Source organism: Euprymna scolopes, chromosome 4, assembly GCF_053919585.1.
Source record: "Euprymna scolopes isolate OS-2025 chromosome 4, ASM5391958v1, whole genome shotgun sequence".
NCBI lineage: Eukaryota > Metazoa > Mollusca > Cephalopoda > Sepiida > Sepiolidae > Euprymna > Euprymna scolopes.
This window is the reverse complement of record NC_136485.1, coordinates 67,346,667-67,367,020: the sequence shown is the minus strand read 5'-3', so window position 1 is coordinate 67,367,020 and position 20,354 is coordinate 67,346,667. Positions and strand designations below refer to the sequence as shown.

Here is a 20,354-nt window from a genome sequence, read left to right as displayed (position 1 = left end):
CGTCGTGTCTTGACAAACTTCTACGTCTGACATTTACTCCTGATCTGAGATGGAATACGTACATCAAATCCGTTGCCAAGGCTGCTGGAAAAATGGTGGGATCATTCTACCTCTACAGTAAAATCTCACTGCTGATCCAATTCTCTACCTGTATGAAAGCTAAGTACGTCCAAGGATGGAGAACTGTTGCCACATCTGGGTAGCAGCTGCCAGAAGCAGTTTATTCTGCCTTGACAAAATTCACATTAAACTTCATAGCCTAGTGGAGAATGCCCTTTTCCCTTCCCTGCAACCTCTTTCCAACAGAATAGACGTTGTGAGCCTATCTCTGATTTATCGTTATATTCATGTCAAGTGCTCATCTGAACTCCAATCTATGATCCTCCCTGCCCTAACTTTCACGAAAAACACTCGTCCACCTATTAATAATTTCCTCTACTCTTTACCTGTGCCTAAACCTACACATAGATTCCATGAACAAAACCTTTTCTTAGAACTGCACGCCTGTGAAAATGTTCCGTGTTTCTGTTTTCCAACTGACTTGGAATTTTTCTTTACAATGATCTAATCTTAATCCCACCCTGAAAAACATTCACAACACCCGCCTAGCCACAACTGTTGTCAAGAAATACCCCCTTTCTTCCGAATGCCGAATCAGTTCAATTACGTGAACAAGCTCTTGGCGAGCCACCCCATTAAGTAATCCAATTTACCAAATTTCCACTAATAACGATTACTACATTTTCCCGTTGGGCTACTGTACACTCATTAATCCTGATCCTCGAGTGGCCTTCGGGCCTTGATGACTCCTTTGTAATATATATATATATATATATATATATATATATATATATATATTATATTGTAATATATATATATTATATTGTAATATATATATATTATATTGTAATATGTAATATATATATATATATATATATATATATATATATATATATATATATATATATATAAATTTAAATATAATGCATACGTGTTTATTTTGCGTGCTGGCAGATAAAGTGATAGATGTGGGTGTTTTCTGATAGGTTTTGTTGTGAAAATTCGATGAGATTTTTTAAATTGTTTTAAGATGAAGTATTTTGGATATTTTAAAGTTTTTAGCAAATTTTCTATTATATTGAATTCGCTTGACAGATGTTCAGGGTTGCATATTCTGAGGTGAAGGGCGGAGGTAGAGACATATTATAAGGTCTGTTTTTCTTGCGTGGTGGTAGTGGTGAAAGTAGAAATTTATGTAGTTATGTGTGTGTGCTTGAATTGGACTTTAGATGACAGTGTGTTGTCATTTCTTTTGGAAAATAGAATATCAAAGAAAGGGATAGATGGTGAATTTTATTGTAGTTTCGATACTCTGTTAAGGATCTTCTAGATATCTATTAATACGGGGGTTGGCAGAGCAACTTGAATATCAATTAAAATACAAGTAATGCAGGTATACATGTAATTCTTTGAACTGCAACTAGTACAACATTTAAATTTTATTTGTTACCAGTTTCAAACATGATATAAGTGAGATGGCGACGATTCTTCTTTATATACTGAGTTAATCGAACTCTAAAGTTTCGGTCAACTCTTTCCAACATATCGATGGTTATGTTGACAACAGCTCGACGAATGTCGTTTTTTCAAGCGAATCAAGGTGCTAGAACGGTCGTTGTAAACAATTGATTTCAGATATCCCCATAAAATATTGAAATGAAATGTCTACGGAATGCACGTTGTGTTGCAACGATTGAGCGACCGCTTAAAAAAAAATATGGCTCAACAGCTAAAGCGCGTTCCAACTTCGTCCACTCCATGATACTCACTGGGGCTCCTAAAAGATAAACAAAATATAAATAACGCACATTAAGAACCAAACTTTACGCCGCATCATCCCAAATAAGTTCATTTCTATCATTCTTAGAGAAACCATCGCTTTAGGGCGCAAAACCTAAATAAGCAAGTTGCTCTGCCCCAGCCTGTATGCCATTTAAGATAAATGTCTTTTCTCATATTCTTTGAAAGTTTGATTGAAAGAAATGTTTATTACTTTCCTACATAATAGTAACCTATTTGACATATCTGGTATTTTTCTTTCTTTATTTATCGCAGATGGGAATGCAAGTTATGCAAGAATGCGGAAAGAGCAATTTGAAGAGATATTCCATGAAATTAAATGGAAAATGCCCCATTGTTATTTTTGATGATACGGATCGTAAGTCAATTCATTTGATTTAATAGTGACATTTTTATGACTACGATAAAGCAGCAGAGATTAAAAAAATATATGACTTAATACGCAGTAGAAAAAATATATGACTTAATATAAATTAAATAGAAATTAAATATATGACTTAAAACGCAATATAAATTAAATATATGAAATTATACGCAATATAAATAAACATATGATTTAATACACAATAGAAATAAAAATATGATTAAATACGCAATAAAAATGAAAAATGTGATTTAATACGCAATATAAATAAAAATATGACTTACTAAACAATAGAAATAAAAAATATGACTTAATACGCAGTATTAATAAAAATATGACTTAATACGCAGTATTAATAAAAAATATGACTTAATACGCAGTATTAATAAAAAATATGACTTAATACGCAGTATTAATAAAAAATATGACTTAATACGCAGTATTAATAAAAATATGACTTAATACACAGTATTAATAAAAATATGACTTAATACGCAGTATTAATAAAAAATATGACTTAATACGCAGTATTAATAAAAAATATGACTTAATACGCAGTATTAATAAAAAATATGACTTAATACGCAGTATTAATAAAAATATGACTTAATACGCAGTATTAATAAAAATATGACTTAATACGCAGTATTAATAAAAAATATGACTTAATACGCAGTATTAATAAAAAATATGACTTAATACGCAGTATTAATAAAAAATATGACTTAATACGCAGTATTAATAAAAATATGACTTAATACGCAGTATTAATAAAAGTATGACTTAATACGCAGTATTAATAAAAAATATGACTTAATACGCAGTATTAATAAAAAATATGACTTAATACGCAGTATTAATAAAAATATGACTTAATACGCAGTATTAATAAAAATATGACTTAATACGCAGTATTAATAAAAATATGACTTAATACGCAGTATTGATAAAAATATGACTTAATACGCAGTATTAATAAAAAATATGACTTAATACGCAGTATTAATAAAAAATATGACTTAATACGCAGTATTAATAAAAATATGACTTAATACGCAGTATTAATAAAAATATGACTTAATACGCAGTATTAATAAAAAATATGACTTAATACGCAGTATTAATAAAAATATGACTTAATACGCAGTATTAATAAAAAATATGACTTAATGCGCAGTATAAATAAAAATATGATCTAATACGCAATAAAAATAAAATATATGATTTATGACGCAATAGGAACAAAAATATGACTTAATACGCAATAGAAATAAAATATGACTTGATACACAATAGAAATAAAAATAACTGAATAAATATATATAAAAATATATATATGTATGTACTTATTGATTTGTAAATCGCCACTTGTTCTCGTCTCCTCTTACCAACAGCGACTATAATTCATTCCTCGCATTGTGACAGCCTTCTAAATCTCTTTTACATAAAAATATATGATTTAATACGCAACAGAAATAAAAATATGACTTAATACGTAATAGAAATAAGAAGTATGGCTTAATACACAATAGAATTTTCAAAATATGATTGAATAAGAGTATAAATAAAAAAATATTTTTTTACTCTGAATAAACGATAGAAGTAAAAAGAAAAGGGTGACTCTTAATAAGCAGTAGGATTTTTAAATACTGAATAAGTTGTAGAAATAATGTTTGACACATAATAAATAATAAATAATAAACTGTAGAAATTTATAAAATGTTACTCTTAAGCAATGAAATAAATGAAACACAACATTTGAATCCGAATAAGTGGTAGACATTTTTATGACTCTCAATAAGCGATAAAAAAAAAAATTAGAATGCCGAATCAGTTGAATTCTTAAGAACTGTGAGGTCATTTTTTAAAATTGAGATATCGTCTAGATACAAAAACGACTAAGAACTTCCCCTCTTCTCTCTCTATCTCTCTCTCTCTTTCTCTCTCTCTCTCGCTATCTCTCTCGCGTGCGCACGCGTGTTATTTGCAACAAAAAAAAAAAAACAACAGAACTTCCGTGAACAAAGTTTCTTTCGTAGAACATTTCATCCCTGGAATAAGATATAACGGGTCTACTTCCCAACCAACTACAACATTGTTGTCTTTAAGACTAATGAAAACAATGGAAATCTGCCATCTCAAAACAGATCAAGAAAAACTTTTTGGGGCCGTAGTGGAGACGGTGATGTTTTATAGCTCAGCAGCATGAGCTCTCGGTAAAAAAAAAAAAAAAAAAAAAAAAAAAAAAAAAAAAAAATTGATAGTAAGGTGGTACTTCCACTAGAATGCTCCGGGCAGTATTACACTTATATAGTTGTATAGTTAGTGTTACCCAACAATCAGCCGTCTGTATGATCGATTGCCCAGGATTTCTTCAGTAATAAGAGAAAGAACACGATATGCCGGGCATTGCTAAAGAAGAAAAGATGACATAGTCCGTGATGTGGTACCGTGGGATCCAAAACACGGAACCGCTAAAGTAGAAAGACCTGTCAAGGCGTACACGAAATTATTGACAGAAGACACTGGCTTACAATTTGAAGATCTTCTCAAGGTCATGGAAGATAGAGACTTTTGGCGGGAAAGAGTTAGTTTGGTCCTGGTAACCTACCCGATACGATGATGATGTAAATAAGTTCTTGTTGAACCGTTCTCTTGGATTATCAGTTCTTCTTAAGTAATCGTCAGTCATTTTCCACCTCTTTCTTCTAGGTTTCTAATGGTGGCGACCATCGTCCAACTGACGATATATCGTATGTGTACATTAGCGTGCTACTGTTTTATTAGTGAGAGAGTATGTGCATCTATCAACCTGTGTATATGTGCGTTTGTTGAGCAACGTTTATATGCTTGGCTGGTCGTACATTAGTTCGTGCATGTCTCTTGTCATATACGTGCTATTTTCCGAAAGGCATTTCGCTCCAACGAGGGTAAACAGGATTATGTCGTACGAACATATGTTGTTTCTGGAAGAATAGAGGCAAAAAAGAAAGAAAACTGTGTGTTTATGCTTGTATAGTACGCGCGAGTTTTCGGAAGTGAATATACCCGCTTCTTTGATCGGCTGAAAGAAACTGCTGATTGAAAACTTGTTTCCAATCGAGATTCAATAGATAATAAGAATATTCGCTACCGCTGCCACTTCTAACTCTGTAAACGTCAAGATCTGTTTTAAAATTTCAGAATAAATGATGTTACATTTTTGTTAAATGAAGATAGTTTTCGTCAACGAGTAAATCGCAAATGTCGCATTTTTACCTGCAATATATTGATCATGTTCTTTCTCGTTCGTGAGCGATCAAGAACCGAACCAATCAAATGTTGTTATAAATAAGTGCACTGAGTCTTTACACAAAACTTCGCTGAGTTTCAAGCTTTTATTTGGAAAGAGAATTTATTTTGGGGGAGAGAAACTAATATAATTAAATAATTTACTTAATTTTCTAAGTACTATTAAGAATAGGCGCCGGCAGGCGGAGTTTAGATGCATAATTCACTTAGATTATTTACATTATTGAACCGTTCTCCGCATGGCTAGGTTTTACGGAAATGATCCCCCTCCTGCAAAACATTCACAACAAACAACCGCCTAGCCACAACTGTTGTCAAGAAATACCCCCTTTCTTCTGTGCCTAAATCTAAACAAATTCTTCTACCAAATTTCCATTACTACCTGTCACTATGCGAATGCTTTACTGACCACCTTACACTCATTGACCTTTATCCTCGAGTGACCTTTAAATCTTGATAAGAGGCGATTCTTTTGTAAAAAAAATAATCTTTTAGGTGAGTTCTGACTTTTTTGTTCCCGCTTCAAATCATGTCACCTGTCTCTATGTACATTTCCGTTTGCCGCCAGGTCATTCTAACATGTATTAGCGTGACCCTCACCAAAATACCGCTCCAATAGGTATTTCACTGCCGATGCAATCCTCTATCTGTATATGAGCCAGGCACGTCTTAAAATGAAGTATCGTTGTCATATCTGGGCAGGAACTAATTGGCGTGCCCTATCCAGCCTTGATAGAGTTCAAAACCGGCTTCAAAACCTAGTAGGTTATGCCCCTTTTATCTTCCATGTAACCTTTTTCATACAGAAGAGACGTTGCGAGCCTATTTCTGCTCTATCGTTATTTTCATGGCAAGTGCTCGACTGAACTCCCAATCCATGTCAACCCTTGCCAAACTTTCACAAAACACTCAACTAACTACAACCACTATACACGATTTTCCGCACTCTAACTGTGCCTAAATCTAAACGCAGATTCCATTAACAAATCTTCTTTCTCAGAACTGCCCGCAAGTGGAACACTGCTTCGCCGGTCTGCTTCCCGATTGAATACAACATGGTAGCCTTCAAATTCAATGTAAAGAAGTTCTGGTTGAGTAAGCCCCATAAATAATACAAATTCTACCTAATGTACATCAACAACGATTACTCTACTACCACCATTACACTCATTAACCCTTATCTTCGAGTGGCCTTCGGGCCATGATAAGTGGTGACTCCCAAGTAATATATATATATATATATATATATATATATATATATATATATATATATATATATACTAGCGGGGGTGGGGCTTTGCCCGGGCGTGAAATACGCTTAAATATGATATTTTAAGTTGTCCAGATTTCGTATATATTATTATAGAGTCGTGATTTCAAAAGTAAAAACCAAGTATTTGGGTGCCATCAGCTAGCATCGAAACCGGAAGCAAAACCGTAGCATTCAAAGCTGGTGACGTTACCACTGTACCAACGTGACACGCATAAGTACTGACTAAATATTTAAATTTAAAAATTAAAGATGAATGTACAAAATGTATAACGATTTTTTTAATATTGACTCATTTTTGACCCCTTAAAACTATTTTAATCGATTAAAGACCCATAAAAGAACGGTCCGTAAAAAAAATCCAATCATTTGAGGGCCCTAGCGTCGTTCTCCGACTTTTAGTTTCGGAAGATATAGAGTTTGAAAGTATGGAGACTGACAGACAGACATATAGCCTTTTATATATTAGATTACTTCACACTAGTTAACTTAATCACTACTTATTGTCGGAGGGTCCTAAATATCTAACAGTAACATTAAATTCTGTTGCTTCTTTTTATTCTTTCTCAGTTGAGTATGCAGTCCAGCAAGCCCATGATGCTGCTTTCTATAACATGGGTCAATCTCATTGGTCCGGTTCCCGTACATACGTCCACGAAAAGATCTACGACGAATTCGTGAAATGTTCCGTTGAAAAAGCTACCAACAGGAAAACTGGCGATCCTTACGAACTAGACACTGAACATGGACCTCAGGTTTGTATGCTGCAAACTTAACCAAAACTATGCAAATTCAAAACATTTCATGAATTTTAAAAACTATTTTAACAGCATCCGTGTGATGGCTTAGCCTTCGCAAAAAATACCCATAACTTCGCTTTTTAAACTCTATTGTTACATATCAGCTACATGCAAAAGTTTTTGCCGGTTTATGTAAGGGTCATTTTAAACCGTTGTAATTTATTTATTTTTTTTACATATTATTAAGTATACCACTATGATTAAATTTATAAGTTTTTCGTTCAGATTATTGAAGCATCATTCATATTTTTCTGCAATATTCTCACTCACGTTGATCAGAAAACAACCTTCTTTAATCAACAGAAACAAAGTCGTCTTCCATCATGATAATGCTCGTCCTCACACAGCACTAATGACCAAATATTTCCAAGAAGAATTAAGTTGGCCAATCTTGCTCCATCCTGCATATTCTCCCGGCTTAACTCCTATAGATTATCACTTACCCCGATAATTACAAAACCATTTAGGTAGCCTGATGTTAACACCACGAGAAGAAATTGAACATTAGGTTATTTTGAAGATTATCATGAAGAGATGAGATTGGACATAAAATAACTTCATATTTCACATCAAAACCTAAAGAATTTTAAAAGCGAGTCATTCATAAGCTCGTTGACAGACTCAATCAAGTTATAGAGAGCAAAGGTTGTTATGAATAAGGATTTTCAGAAACGTAGTTTTTCATTTTCAAGATGAAATTTTAAACTTTTAACCATATCAATATTTGCTATCAGTTTCAAATATTTTTTAATCCAACTATTTTACTCATTTTAAAACTTCAAACACGGTATTAAGTATCCTTGCCGAGTATTCGATGACTCCGCCATCCAGCGTGGTAAGCAGGATTCCGCCTCGATATGTCGCCTCCATGAAATATATATGGTATAAATGACTACGGAAGGAAAACATCTGTTATTTTTTTTTATTTATTTACAGGAAATCACCGGTCGTTTTGTTGCATCAAAAATTCTTATGACTTTACGCTTATTTTATTGTTAGATATCTACATGGGTATTGTCAGCTATGGAAACCAGTCATAAAAAACGTCGCTCACCTTTTTACGAATTTTTACGATTTTGAACACCACTAAATTCATCATAACTTTTGTTGTACTGAACGACAATTGAAACATTTTTTTTCACGATATAGCTGAAAAGGTTATCTATAAACTGTAATAATTGTTTGAAATTTGGTCGAAAAATGAGTGAGCGGTGAAGCTTTAAAGCAGTTCTAAATGATAAAACTGACATTTAACCATATATTCACACATGTTTGAATGATAATCTATTATAGATTTCATTTATTAAATACCTTAGATGAAGTCTTAAGTTTACTTCAAATATACTTAATACGTACTTGTAAAAAATATCGGTGTTTTTATAAAATGAATATAAAACCAAATAAATTTGAGTAAGCCATAAACACATAAAATATACAAACGTCTAGCTGTACGAACCTGACATTGCCCGGGATGCAGTTTTTAAGTTCTGTATAGTTTGCACTTTTTTTTTTAATTTATGTAGAAAAAGAAATACAATTTTAGTTGCAAGGGAGACAATTCTTTTATATTCTTCACTTAAAAATAAGAATGATTCTCCTTGTTGATGCATATTTTAGAAAGATGATTAGTTCAAAATATTTCATAATATAGATTGTCTAACCGGATTAAGACATTTTGAAAATAAATTGTAGTGAAGTATGTTGCCAATAACATGGTACAGCATTAACAAATCAAACTTGACTAATCAGAAGTAAAGTTTTATTTGTCAGCTTATAGATGTATAAGATTACTGTACTAATTGTGATTTAGCAATCCTTCGGTACGAATGTAATTTTCTTTTTTCTTTTTTTTTTTTTAGATCGACGAGGAACACTACAAAAAGATAATGGAATATATCAATAAAGGCAAAGAAGAAGGTGCACAATTGAAATGCGGTGGGAAAAAACAGGGAGACAAGGGTTTCTACATTGAACCGACCGTCTTCTCTGATGTGACCGACAACATGAAATTTGCTCGTGAAGAAGTAAGTAGAGGAATTGTTACTTTGCATTTAAATGCACCACACCGGCATAAACTCTCTTTTTGTTCCTTGGAACAGCTTAAATAGGTGTTGTTCGTACCAATGCAGATACGTCTGCGCCAACCAGTCGACAGTGACTTTGTTGCTGACGGACTGAAGTATGATTCTATTCAGTCTCAGTGTAACGTGGCCGTTACGCCCGAACCGTGTTCGATACACTTCAAACCTCTTTTGGACCCTCACGCCGTTTGGTACCGTCGAAAAGGAACAATAAATAAATAAATGAATAAATCCGATTCGGCATGTTTTTTTTCTTCTGTTTTAACACAAGTCGTTTATTACCGTTATTTCCCAAACAATGTTTATTTTTTTTGCTATTTTTTATTGTTCATTCCGTTTGCCATGAAGTTAACAAAACCCTGCCGTCTCGACACCCGTTTAAAAGTCTCTCGCCACCATAACGGTACCACATGTCCATCTCGCTCAGTTTTTCCTTTTTTAATCGTTCACACGCCGGCCGTAGCCAACCATTTCTCGTCTTTGACTTTACACATTAATATTTTTCGACGTGTAAAGTTCTTTTTTTTTCTTTTCTTGTCAAGCAAGCTAATTTTCTTGTCTTGTCAAGCACTTGCTAATTTGCATAGTGCTCAAACGGCTGCTGCTGCTGCTGCTGCTAATACCCTCACTATCCATCTATCCTTCGGCTGCTACTGATATTTTCACACGCGCTCATACGTGCTCGATACATCAGAAGGTCCACCCTCCCAGGCTTGATATTCACTTTGAAAACGGATTAGTTTATTGCTAATCGCTTGAGGCGACCCTACCGCCAAATGCCAACGAGATTGCTCAGGTATTTTTGTAGGCCAGTGGGCGCTTATCCAAGTGTGCTGGCTTTACAGAACCACGCCTGGAAGGGAGGTAAATGAAATATTCTCTTTTAATTCCTTAAAATGTAACATGGACATATTTATCAGTTATATATTTACTAATTCAATGTATATATATATATATATATATGTGTGTGTGTGTGTGTCTGTGTGTGTTTAATTATTTTTCATAATTATATTTTAATATCCACATAAAAAAGTTTCATCCTACTCAAGACTTATCAGTGTGGCTAGATATAACTCTACCGCCGGTCGCAGGATTCGAATCCTAAACTGTAATCACCTTTTACTTATATCCAACATCTTTGTCCTCACAATCACATCAATAATTATAAGAATCATGAAACATTTATACGATGTAGAAATGGGACATTCCTACTGTTCATTAAACGAAAACAGACAGTCTCTATACAGTGTTCGGCAAAGTAAGGGGAGGGAACATTGCAATATTATTTCAATTGGAAGCTTTTCTAATTTCTTTTCAGACTGCTCTCTTTTGAAGAGAGCTTCGAATATATCTTTATAATAAATATATTTCAATATCCATATGTTTCATCTCAATTATGAGTCATAAGTATGGCTAGATTTAACTGTAAAACTGGTCGCTGGGTTCGAATCCCGTGAAACATTGTATAAGAATTGTCTTTACGGCTTGGCTTAAGAAATATTAAGAAAAATGAGTATTACTTTGAGTGGATTTTATCAGTGTAAATGTGAAATACTATGGTTGCAGTAAATAACCTTAAATATGACAAAATTGTCTTATTCTTAATACGTTATCTTTAACCCTTAGGCTACGCTGGCTATTAATTTTTCAACACCTAGTTTTTACTATTAAAAACAACTGCAACAATGGTGTCTTCAAGAACTATGGAATTCTTCTTTGCTCTAACTGCATTAATCAATGAATGAAATCCATGCTTGAAACCCGTATTTGAATGTTCGTATTGTTTTTTGATAAAAACTCTTTTTCAAAGACCCTAGACTTGATTTTATTTGATGTGAATAAATTCACACCCATCGTAGGCAATGTATGTATAAAACTACCATCATAGCCCAAGAGTTAATAGTGATATGGCGCCTGTATGCAAATGTATGTGTGTGAAGTGATGTCGCAGCAAAGAAAAAAGAGAAAGATTATAAAAAGAAGAACGTGTTCACAGACTGATGATCACGCTCTCGATCACGTTAAGGAGGCGGAAATAAATGTCTGTTGTTTAAACCTAAAGCAGTAAATTAAATTTCCTTCCTACTCCTTGTCTTTGTCTCCTTTGCCACGGGGTCTACAACGTGTTGGGTCTCTACATATTAAACGTGTGTAACGTTACAATAGTAAATACAAAATAATAATAATAATAATAATAATAATAATAATAATAATAATAATAATAATAATAATAATAATGCGTATATCACGTAGGTGCGAGATATAAATAGATGCACAGACACACGAGAATTTGCCACTAGTTTATATATAGATACAGTAGATTCATAAATAAAATGGATAAGTATATTTGATACGTCTATAAATAATTTATCTTTTGTTGTTTTCTTAGATCTTCGGTCCAGTTCAATTGATTATTAAATTCAATGATTTGAATGACGTAATCGATCGCTGTAACGACAGCGAATATGGAATGGCGGCAGCCATCTTCACTAATGACATCGATAGATCCATGACATTTTCTCATGCCATGTACTATGGAACCGTATGGTAAGTAACAACAGACAACTGACCAAAAATATAATATCTATTTGATCACCGCTCCTCACCCACTCCCGTTGATCCCGCTAAAAAAAAAATTGGCATTTCTGCATGGCAGTAACATAAAGAGACGAGTTATCGACCCCTGTTCTTCGAAAGAGAAATTACATCTAGCGGCCATTATGTGAACCTTAAATATAAACAAGTGTTTACGATAACGCAAAAATATATAACGAAATAAATAACACAAAGATATGAAAATCAAAACATTTATTGTATAAAAAATGTATCAAAATATAATTTCCTTTCAATCAATGATTTATAACTGAAAATAAATATGATAAAAACATGAAACATTTATAGATTGTTTTTAGAATTATTTGGGGTTTTGTTTTTTTGGTTTGTTTGTTTTTTTACGGTAAGGATGTATGAAAATGTAGCAAAATATAATTTAAAAAACATGAAACATTTATAGATTGTTTTTAGAATTATTTTTTTGTTGTTGTTGTTTTTTTTTTGTTTTTGTTTTTTGTTTTTTTACGGTAAGGTTGTATGAAAATGTACCAAAATATAATTAAAAAACATGAAACATTTATAGATTGTTTTTAGAATTATTTGGTTTTTTTTTTGGGGGGGGGGGGTTACGGTAAGGTTGTATGAAAATGTACCAAAATATAATTAAAAAACATGAAACATTTATAGATTGTTTTTAGAATTATTTGTTTTTGTTTGTTTTTTTACGGTAAGGTTGTATGAAAATGTACCAAAATATAATTTAAAAAATATGAAACATTTATAGATGTTTAAGAATATTTTTTTTTGTACAGAAAGATTGTCAAAAATGTATCAAAATATAATTTTAGTTTGCGCGCACTTTTAGAAAAGGAAGAGTTATCGACCCCTTTTTTTTGGCTGACAAGCGACATCTATCGGCGGTTCTTGAAACTAAAATACACACATTCACCTTATATCACTGACATGCAGAAGTGCCAAAAATGTTAATAACTCTAATAGTTTCTTTCCTCGGACTAGCTTGACTTTGGAATTCCCTCCCTGCTCCTTGTAGCCCCTATTGTTTCGACTGTGCGAACATGCTGACATTTAAATACCATGTGAACAAACATATTGCTACTCAACTCCCTACCAAGATTGCTCAATAAAAATCTGGCCCTTATCACAGTAGAATTTGGGGAAACAAAAGTAATAATAATAAAAAAAAAAAATTCACATCCTTTCTAAATCTACACTTAGGACCCTGAATAGATAGCCCATCGGGATGCCGAGATGTGGCAGTCATGAGATCTCCATATTGATAAAGAAAACCGATAAAATTCAAGGGCTATAATGATCCCCCTTGTCAAACTTTAAAAAAAAACACTCGACTAACTACAACCACTATATACGATTTCCCCACTGTTTATCTATCCCTAAATCTAAACAAAGATTCCATGAACAGATTTTCTTTCCCAGAACTGCTCGCCTGTGGAACACTGTTCCGCTGGCCCGCTTCCCGGTTGAATACAACATGACAGCCTTCAAATCTAATGCAAACAAGTTCTTATTGAGCCGTCTTATAAATAATCAAATTCTACCCAATTAACACCAATAGCGATTACTACACTGCCACCTTACATTCATTAACCCTTATCCTAGAGTGGCATTTCGGTCTTGATAAGCAGTGATTCCCAAGTAAAAAAAAAGAAGAGAATTGCATTTAACAAAAGACCTCAAAGTTCTTTTGAATTTTAAAGCCAGCTGTAACATGACATCAAAATGTAGTTTTCCAATATTTCATTCAAAAATTAATTTTGGATTGATATGGATAACTTAAACAGTCCTAATTATCGGACTTGAAACCGACGGTACCAATTGTCTCATCTAACAACTTTCTGTACACAAAATACAAAATATAAATACGCTCTTATTTTCGGATTTCCCTTTAATGTAGCACTCTGCTGGATTTCTTCCCCCCCCAAAAAAATATAACTAATCATATATATATATATATATATATATATATATATATATATATATATATATATATATATATATATATATATATATATGTGTTGTTTGTTTTTTGGTTTTAGCGATATGTTTTGAATGAATTCAATTATTTCCGAAAGTGCATTTTTACCTAAATGCGAGTTGGGAATAATTTTCCCTTTAACCAATTTGGTACCCCTACATGGGGAGCGGTATATATATATATATATATATATATATATATATATATATATATATATATATATATATATATATATATAATCACTTTTTCTTAAAATAAATCTTCCCTACATTAAAAATCAACTTTGTGACGACAAACAAAACAATACGATATTATTGTTTGCAGGTGTCATGTGCGGTAAAATCCAACCAGTGTAGACCGAAAGGCCGCCCATTTCGTCTTGTTTGTTTTGTGGGTCCTTAAAATCTAATTGATCCAAAATAGTTCATTTCTGAAGTGTGTGCCATATGTATGTCCACCATTTTTTATGTTCTCACGCGAATATTTTTCTATTTTTAAATAGCACAAAATGCTGTACATTTTAATATAAATAAAAGGTATTGATAATATTTATTTTGTTAACTATTATTATTTTTATTATTTCAGGGTGAACACATATAATCATTGGTTCCCTCAGGCTCCATTCGGCGGCTATAAGAAATCTGGTTGGTATCGAGAAATGTAAGTATATTTGTCAAAAATTTTTGTTCAATATCAACTCATCTGTCAGAATAAGCTGTTTCATAAAAGAAGGTGATTTTTATTGCAGAATTGTCGAAACAAAATTATCTCGTAATCCGTTATTGCTATTCCCCCCCTTTTTTTTTTGTTTATGGAATTGTAAAACTTAAGTTTATTCAGCACATCTTTTTTTTATTTTAATTAACTATTTTAAATAAATTATTAATTAATTAAGCGAGTTTAATTTTAAAAGTTTACAAATCACACTTGTTCGTAGTTTAGTTATATACACACACGGCGTGTAATCAATAAATTTGTTGATAGAGATTAAATCATATTATTTATTAAATAATTATTACTTTATCTTTTGTAGGGGAAAATATGCCCTGCGTGAGTACACTGAAATCAAGAATGTAAGTATAATTTATTTTAATTTACTTAATCGTTTCATTTCGTTTCAAAACAATGTAAAAGAAACATTGCTAAAGCAAAGATGTGAAATAGCAATGACGTGTAGAATAAGAATAGACTTAACTTTAAGATGGCCACATAATGAAAAAAAGTAACGCACTTACCAGTAAAGTGCACTTAAACTCTCGGTGATTAGCTGAAATTGTTGATTGTCTGATGGAAGTGAATATGTAGCAAGTCTGTGAATAGGTACTTAAACTCAAATCGTTAATTGATACGGATAGCAGCAGTTAACGTAAACATTATTTGCTTAACTAATAAAAAATGTAGTCTGTTTGGTTGTTTTGTTTTACGGCATATCAACCCATTTCGGGTTATTTAATGCCGAATCCAATAATTTGGGTGAAAAATGTTTTATGCTTAAAGTTCTTTATATCTTCGAATATTTATTCATGGTGTTTAGTTTGGTTGCTTTGTAGAGGATTTTTTTTTTTACTTTGCTGAATATTTTGTGTTTTAAAAAGGGAGAAAAATAACATCAATGTTTGATGCTTTCTAACCCAAAAAGCCAGTATCTTAAGACAGGCTGATAAGATATAACAACAACAAAAAATATGATGAATTTAAACTTGTAGTAAAAATCAGTAATAGTTGATGGAAGTATTGTAAGTCTATTGATAGATGATAAAATCTAAATGTTTGGACTGATAGGAGTCGTAGTTAATACAAGCATTATCTGCTTATAGAAGAGATAGCTGAATGTTGACTACCGCAGTTAAGACTGATGAGCCCTTAGGAAGCGAAACGCAGTTATTTAAGTGTAGCCTGTTTGCTATATGGTGGCTTCCTTCAGTCTTGACAGACTATAGATACCCACTGTAAAGCTGCCTGCGCGTAAAATTTTTGTGGCAAGAATTGCACAATTTTCAACTACACCTCTCCTGTTGTAACATACCAGTGGCAAATGGAAGTTCAAGACGACTGGAAACAATGCCGATATAAGCAGAACGCACATACAGCGCCTAGAATTCCCAAATATTCACCCATCTGGTACTATCCAGGCTCAACGTTGCTTAACTTCGTTGATCTGAGAAGAACCGGTGTGTCAACAAGATTATGCCGTATGCTTTTAATACACACACACACACACACACACACACACACACACACATATATATATATATATATATATATATATATATACGTGTGTGTGTGTGTGTGTGTGTGTGTTTGCGTATGAGTGCGTGTATGTTAAAATAGCTGATACACAAACAAAATACAATCAAATCAACCTGTATAAGGAGATTTATTAAATCTTTATTATTCGGAAATATTTCGTCAGATATGAATTATTCATTTTATATTCATATTTTTAAAATGAACATATAAAAGAGACATGAAGCCGGAATAGAAAGAAGGTAACATTTTAGACTAAATGAAAAAAGTTGTGAAAATAACACTCAAGATGAGAACAGTAGCCGAAAGAATCCAAATAATACGAATAATTCATCCTCTGTGTATTCGTCCTTTTTACGGATTGTTACTCTCATATTCATAGTTGTTGTTGCTTCGCCATGTTTCAGTCAACTCATCCTCTGGCCTTCTTCAGGTGATTAACCGCGACAGGATAAGAATGCTAAGTCTTGTAAGTGTATCCTCAGTAATTACTGCCTTCCATAGTTGTTGTCTCATCACGTTTTGGTCAACTAATCCTTTGGCCTGCTTTTGTAGAATTTAAACCGCTATTTTCAGACAATGCTCACTTGGAACCGTAGAGACTCAATGCCTCTATCCACTGCACCACGGGCACCGAAAGGCTATCAAGGTGTGATTTTATGGTCTTATAAATCCAATTTTGGATTTTTATCTGGTCTTCCATTGAAGTTAGCAATTACTGGTGATAAGTTACGAGACTCATCATTTCTATCCCGCCACAGTTAATCACCTGAAGAAGGCCAGAGGATGAGTTGACCGAAATGTGGTGAAACAACAACAGTTATGAAAATGAGGATAACAGTCAGCAAAAAGAATGAATGCACAAATTATGAAGTCTCGTCTTAAAAGGATTAAAAAAAAAAACACAAAAAATAATCATTCATCCTCATAAAAAAAAAATCAGAAACATGTCATATCATCAATGATTACCCTGTAAACGCTATTACTATTTATTCTATTTTAATTTGCAAATGTATAAACTGAGACCTCTCTAAAAGCATTCTTCTTGCGTGGCTAAACATATTATAATAACTAGGGCTATGACAACTGCGTATTATTTTCATTGTTTGGACTCTCGAGTATACATCCGACACAGACACAGTTAATCAACCGAGAAACACATCACTCTATATTAAAGCATATGATATCAACGAATACATACTCGAGAGTCAAAATAATGAAAAGAATATGCTGTTGTCCTATCCTTAATAATAAGTCTCTTGAATTCAGTGCTATACTTATGAGTGACGTAAAGACAAAGGAACTTACCATCTAATTTATATATTCTCAAGGATAAAACTATTGAAATAGTAAATAATAAATTATTCGTATTATTTGGATTCATCGGATTACTGTTCCCATCTGTAGTGCTGTTAGCACAACACTTCGGTCGATGTAATCTTCCACCTTTTGGAATTGTAAATAATAAATTCTTATCGTTTCTTTTTTATTCTCTATTGCAGATTGTGTACAGGATCCCCCAGAAGAATTCTTAAATGCTATAAGACATTTGATGAAAACCAAATTATCAACCCCAGAAGGCTAACCCTCTCTCGGTTCTGCATGCTAATGTCTTCTGGTTATTATTGTTATAGTACATGCACTAATACCGACTATTCTTACGATAATACACAACTTTTAGGCATAAACTTTTTTGTATACATATATAACCTTTGCCCAGCCACATCCAAATATAATTATGTTGTTGGTGTGGTCCTGCAGTATCCTTGATAATATCTTACCTATTATATGCATGAACGGTGATATTTTTATATAACTCCTTAAAGATATTAATGTGTCCTGCTCTATTGCAGATAATTTATCTAAATGGTCTGTCTATAGATTCTGAAGTTTTGAAAGATGACAAAGATTGTGATAATGTTCCGATATAAATGCTGTGACATCGATTATTGTCGATCAATCGAGACGTTTGAATTTATTTGTATTGACGAAAGAAAAATTTAGTAAATCAAATAAAAAAAACTGTGATATTTTATCATTATTGATAAACAATCCAGGAATTATAACTTGATTTGAATAGTTTATTTTATTTTTGATGTTATCAATTCATTTTTTAAACAAAACGCCCAAAACATAAGCTGATAGTTGACATTTTATAATTTTTGACATTTTACAGTTGTTGACTTTACAAAGTTGACATTTTACAGTTGTTGACTTTACAAAGTTGACATTTTACAGTTGTTGACATTTTACAATTTGAATATAGTATGTTCTTGATTCATTTTTTAAACAAAACGCCCCAAAGATAAGCTGATAGTTGACATTTTACAATTGTTGACATTTTACAATTTTATAATTGTTGACATCGCAAAGTTGACATTCTACAATTTGAATTTAATATGTTCTTCATTCTTAGAAGTCAAAGATAATAAAAAAAATTTAAAGACAATTATTTAATTTATATTATTTTAATTGTAGCTAGTAAATATTAACAAACATACTCGCTTAGTAAATATCAAGTGTATATTAAGTTAACAACAAAGTTATAACATGTTTAAGGGGGTTATTTGTTGTGATAATTCATTTAATTTTATTTTGGGATATTTTATAAAGACTTAATTTAGTAAGACATTGTTTTTTAGATACACACCAAATATAAATTGAAACTCCCATCTTCTTGAAACTGCGAAACCTGAAAAAGATCAATGGAATTAATTACACATTAAATAAAATCCAAAAAAAAAAAATTATTAAATTAAAAATCTCTAATATTTTTATAATAGTTTGGTAAAAATATATACTTTATTTTTCTAGAGAAATATTTGAAAAAAAATGAAAGATTAAAGCAAAATTATATTAATTGTTTTATTATCTAAACAGAAGTTAAAAACGGAATCGATAATTTTGTTTTCCTTCGGCGTTGATAATGTTAAATGTCAAATTAAATGCTAATTCTAAAAAATTAAGAAATATAAAGAAAAAGAACATATTAATGATTTATTCATGTATATTAAATGAAACTTCTGAAGACAAAAACCACAGATCATTTTAGTTCAACCTCTTTTATTTCTTATTTCCATCAACTCAACATGTTCTGAACGAGTCTAGTGAAGTGACACATTAGGAGCGTCAATAGTACAACAATGGCCGAAACACCACAACAAAAAATAGCACAACTATTAACATATTCCATGATCCGCTTTTTTTTTTCATCCTTCAGTTTTAAATATGTTTTAATTTAATTTTATAATAGGAGAAACAGAAAATTTTGCCGGAATCTTTAGTCGGAATCTCTGAGACTTTACTTAGTAATTTTGATTAATAACAACGAGGCAAACGTGATCTCGCCTGTGTGAGACTTCGAAACGTTTTTACTTTTAATGTCAATTTTGCGTCCTCGCCAATACTTTATTGATTTTACGATTGTTTTTTTTTTTTTTTTTCCGATTTGCTATTTTTGCATAAAAGGCCATAGAAAAATTCTAAAGCGAATTGGCAATCATATCGTTTGGGATTGAAATACACAACGTCTCCATATTGATTGACTCTTAAGAACATTTTGACATGAATAAATGATCTTGTCTCTCTTATCAGACGGACGTTTAAATTATAATTCAGATTTATTTATAGACGCCGGATCTTTTCTTATTAAACTATGTTCCTTATCTATTAATGATGAAAACGAAGTTTTTGTTTGTTTTCTGCAGTAAAAAAAAGAAACATATTTGAAGTTAAATGTTAAGAATAATTTCACAATGACCAATGATTCAATAGTACCATTTTATCTTCAACTGCGTAATAATAACAAACACAAAGACTGAAATAGTTAAGCTAAAGTTTTGCTATGACTTCATGATTAAACTTGGAAGTAAGT

The 20,354-nt window shown here is 32.0% G+C and overlaps 1 protein-coding gene across 1 annotated transcript in view; it reads left to right on the top strand.

The window, feature by feature from the left end:
• The window catches only part of LOC145268195 (omega-crystallin-like), a 54,618-nt gene extending 35,391 nt beyond the window's left edge, over nucleotides 1-19,227 (top strand). The window contains exons 8-14 of the mRNA XM_080123444.1: nucleotides 2,116-2,218; nucleotides 7,356-7,540; nucleotides 9,445-9,609; nucleotides 12,056-12,213; nucleotides 14,819-14,893; nucleotides 15,267-15,306; nucleotides 17,983-19,227. Of these exons, the coding sequence (XP_079979570.1) occupies nucleotides 2,116-2,218; nucleotides 7,356-7,540; nucleotides 9,445-9,609; nucleotides 12,056-12,213; nucleotides 14,819-14,893; nucleotides 15,267-15,306; nucleotides 17,983-18,015 (759 nt within the window). The 3' untranslated portion in view covers nucleotides 18,016-19,227. The remainder of the gene's footprint in view (nucleotides 1-2,115; nucleotides 2,219-7,355; nucleotides 7,541-9,444; nucleotides 9,610-12,055; nucleotides 12,214-14,818; nucleotides 14,894-15,266; nucleotides 15,307-17,982) is intronic.
• Nucleotides 19,228-20,354: the final 1,127 nt, after the last annotated feature.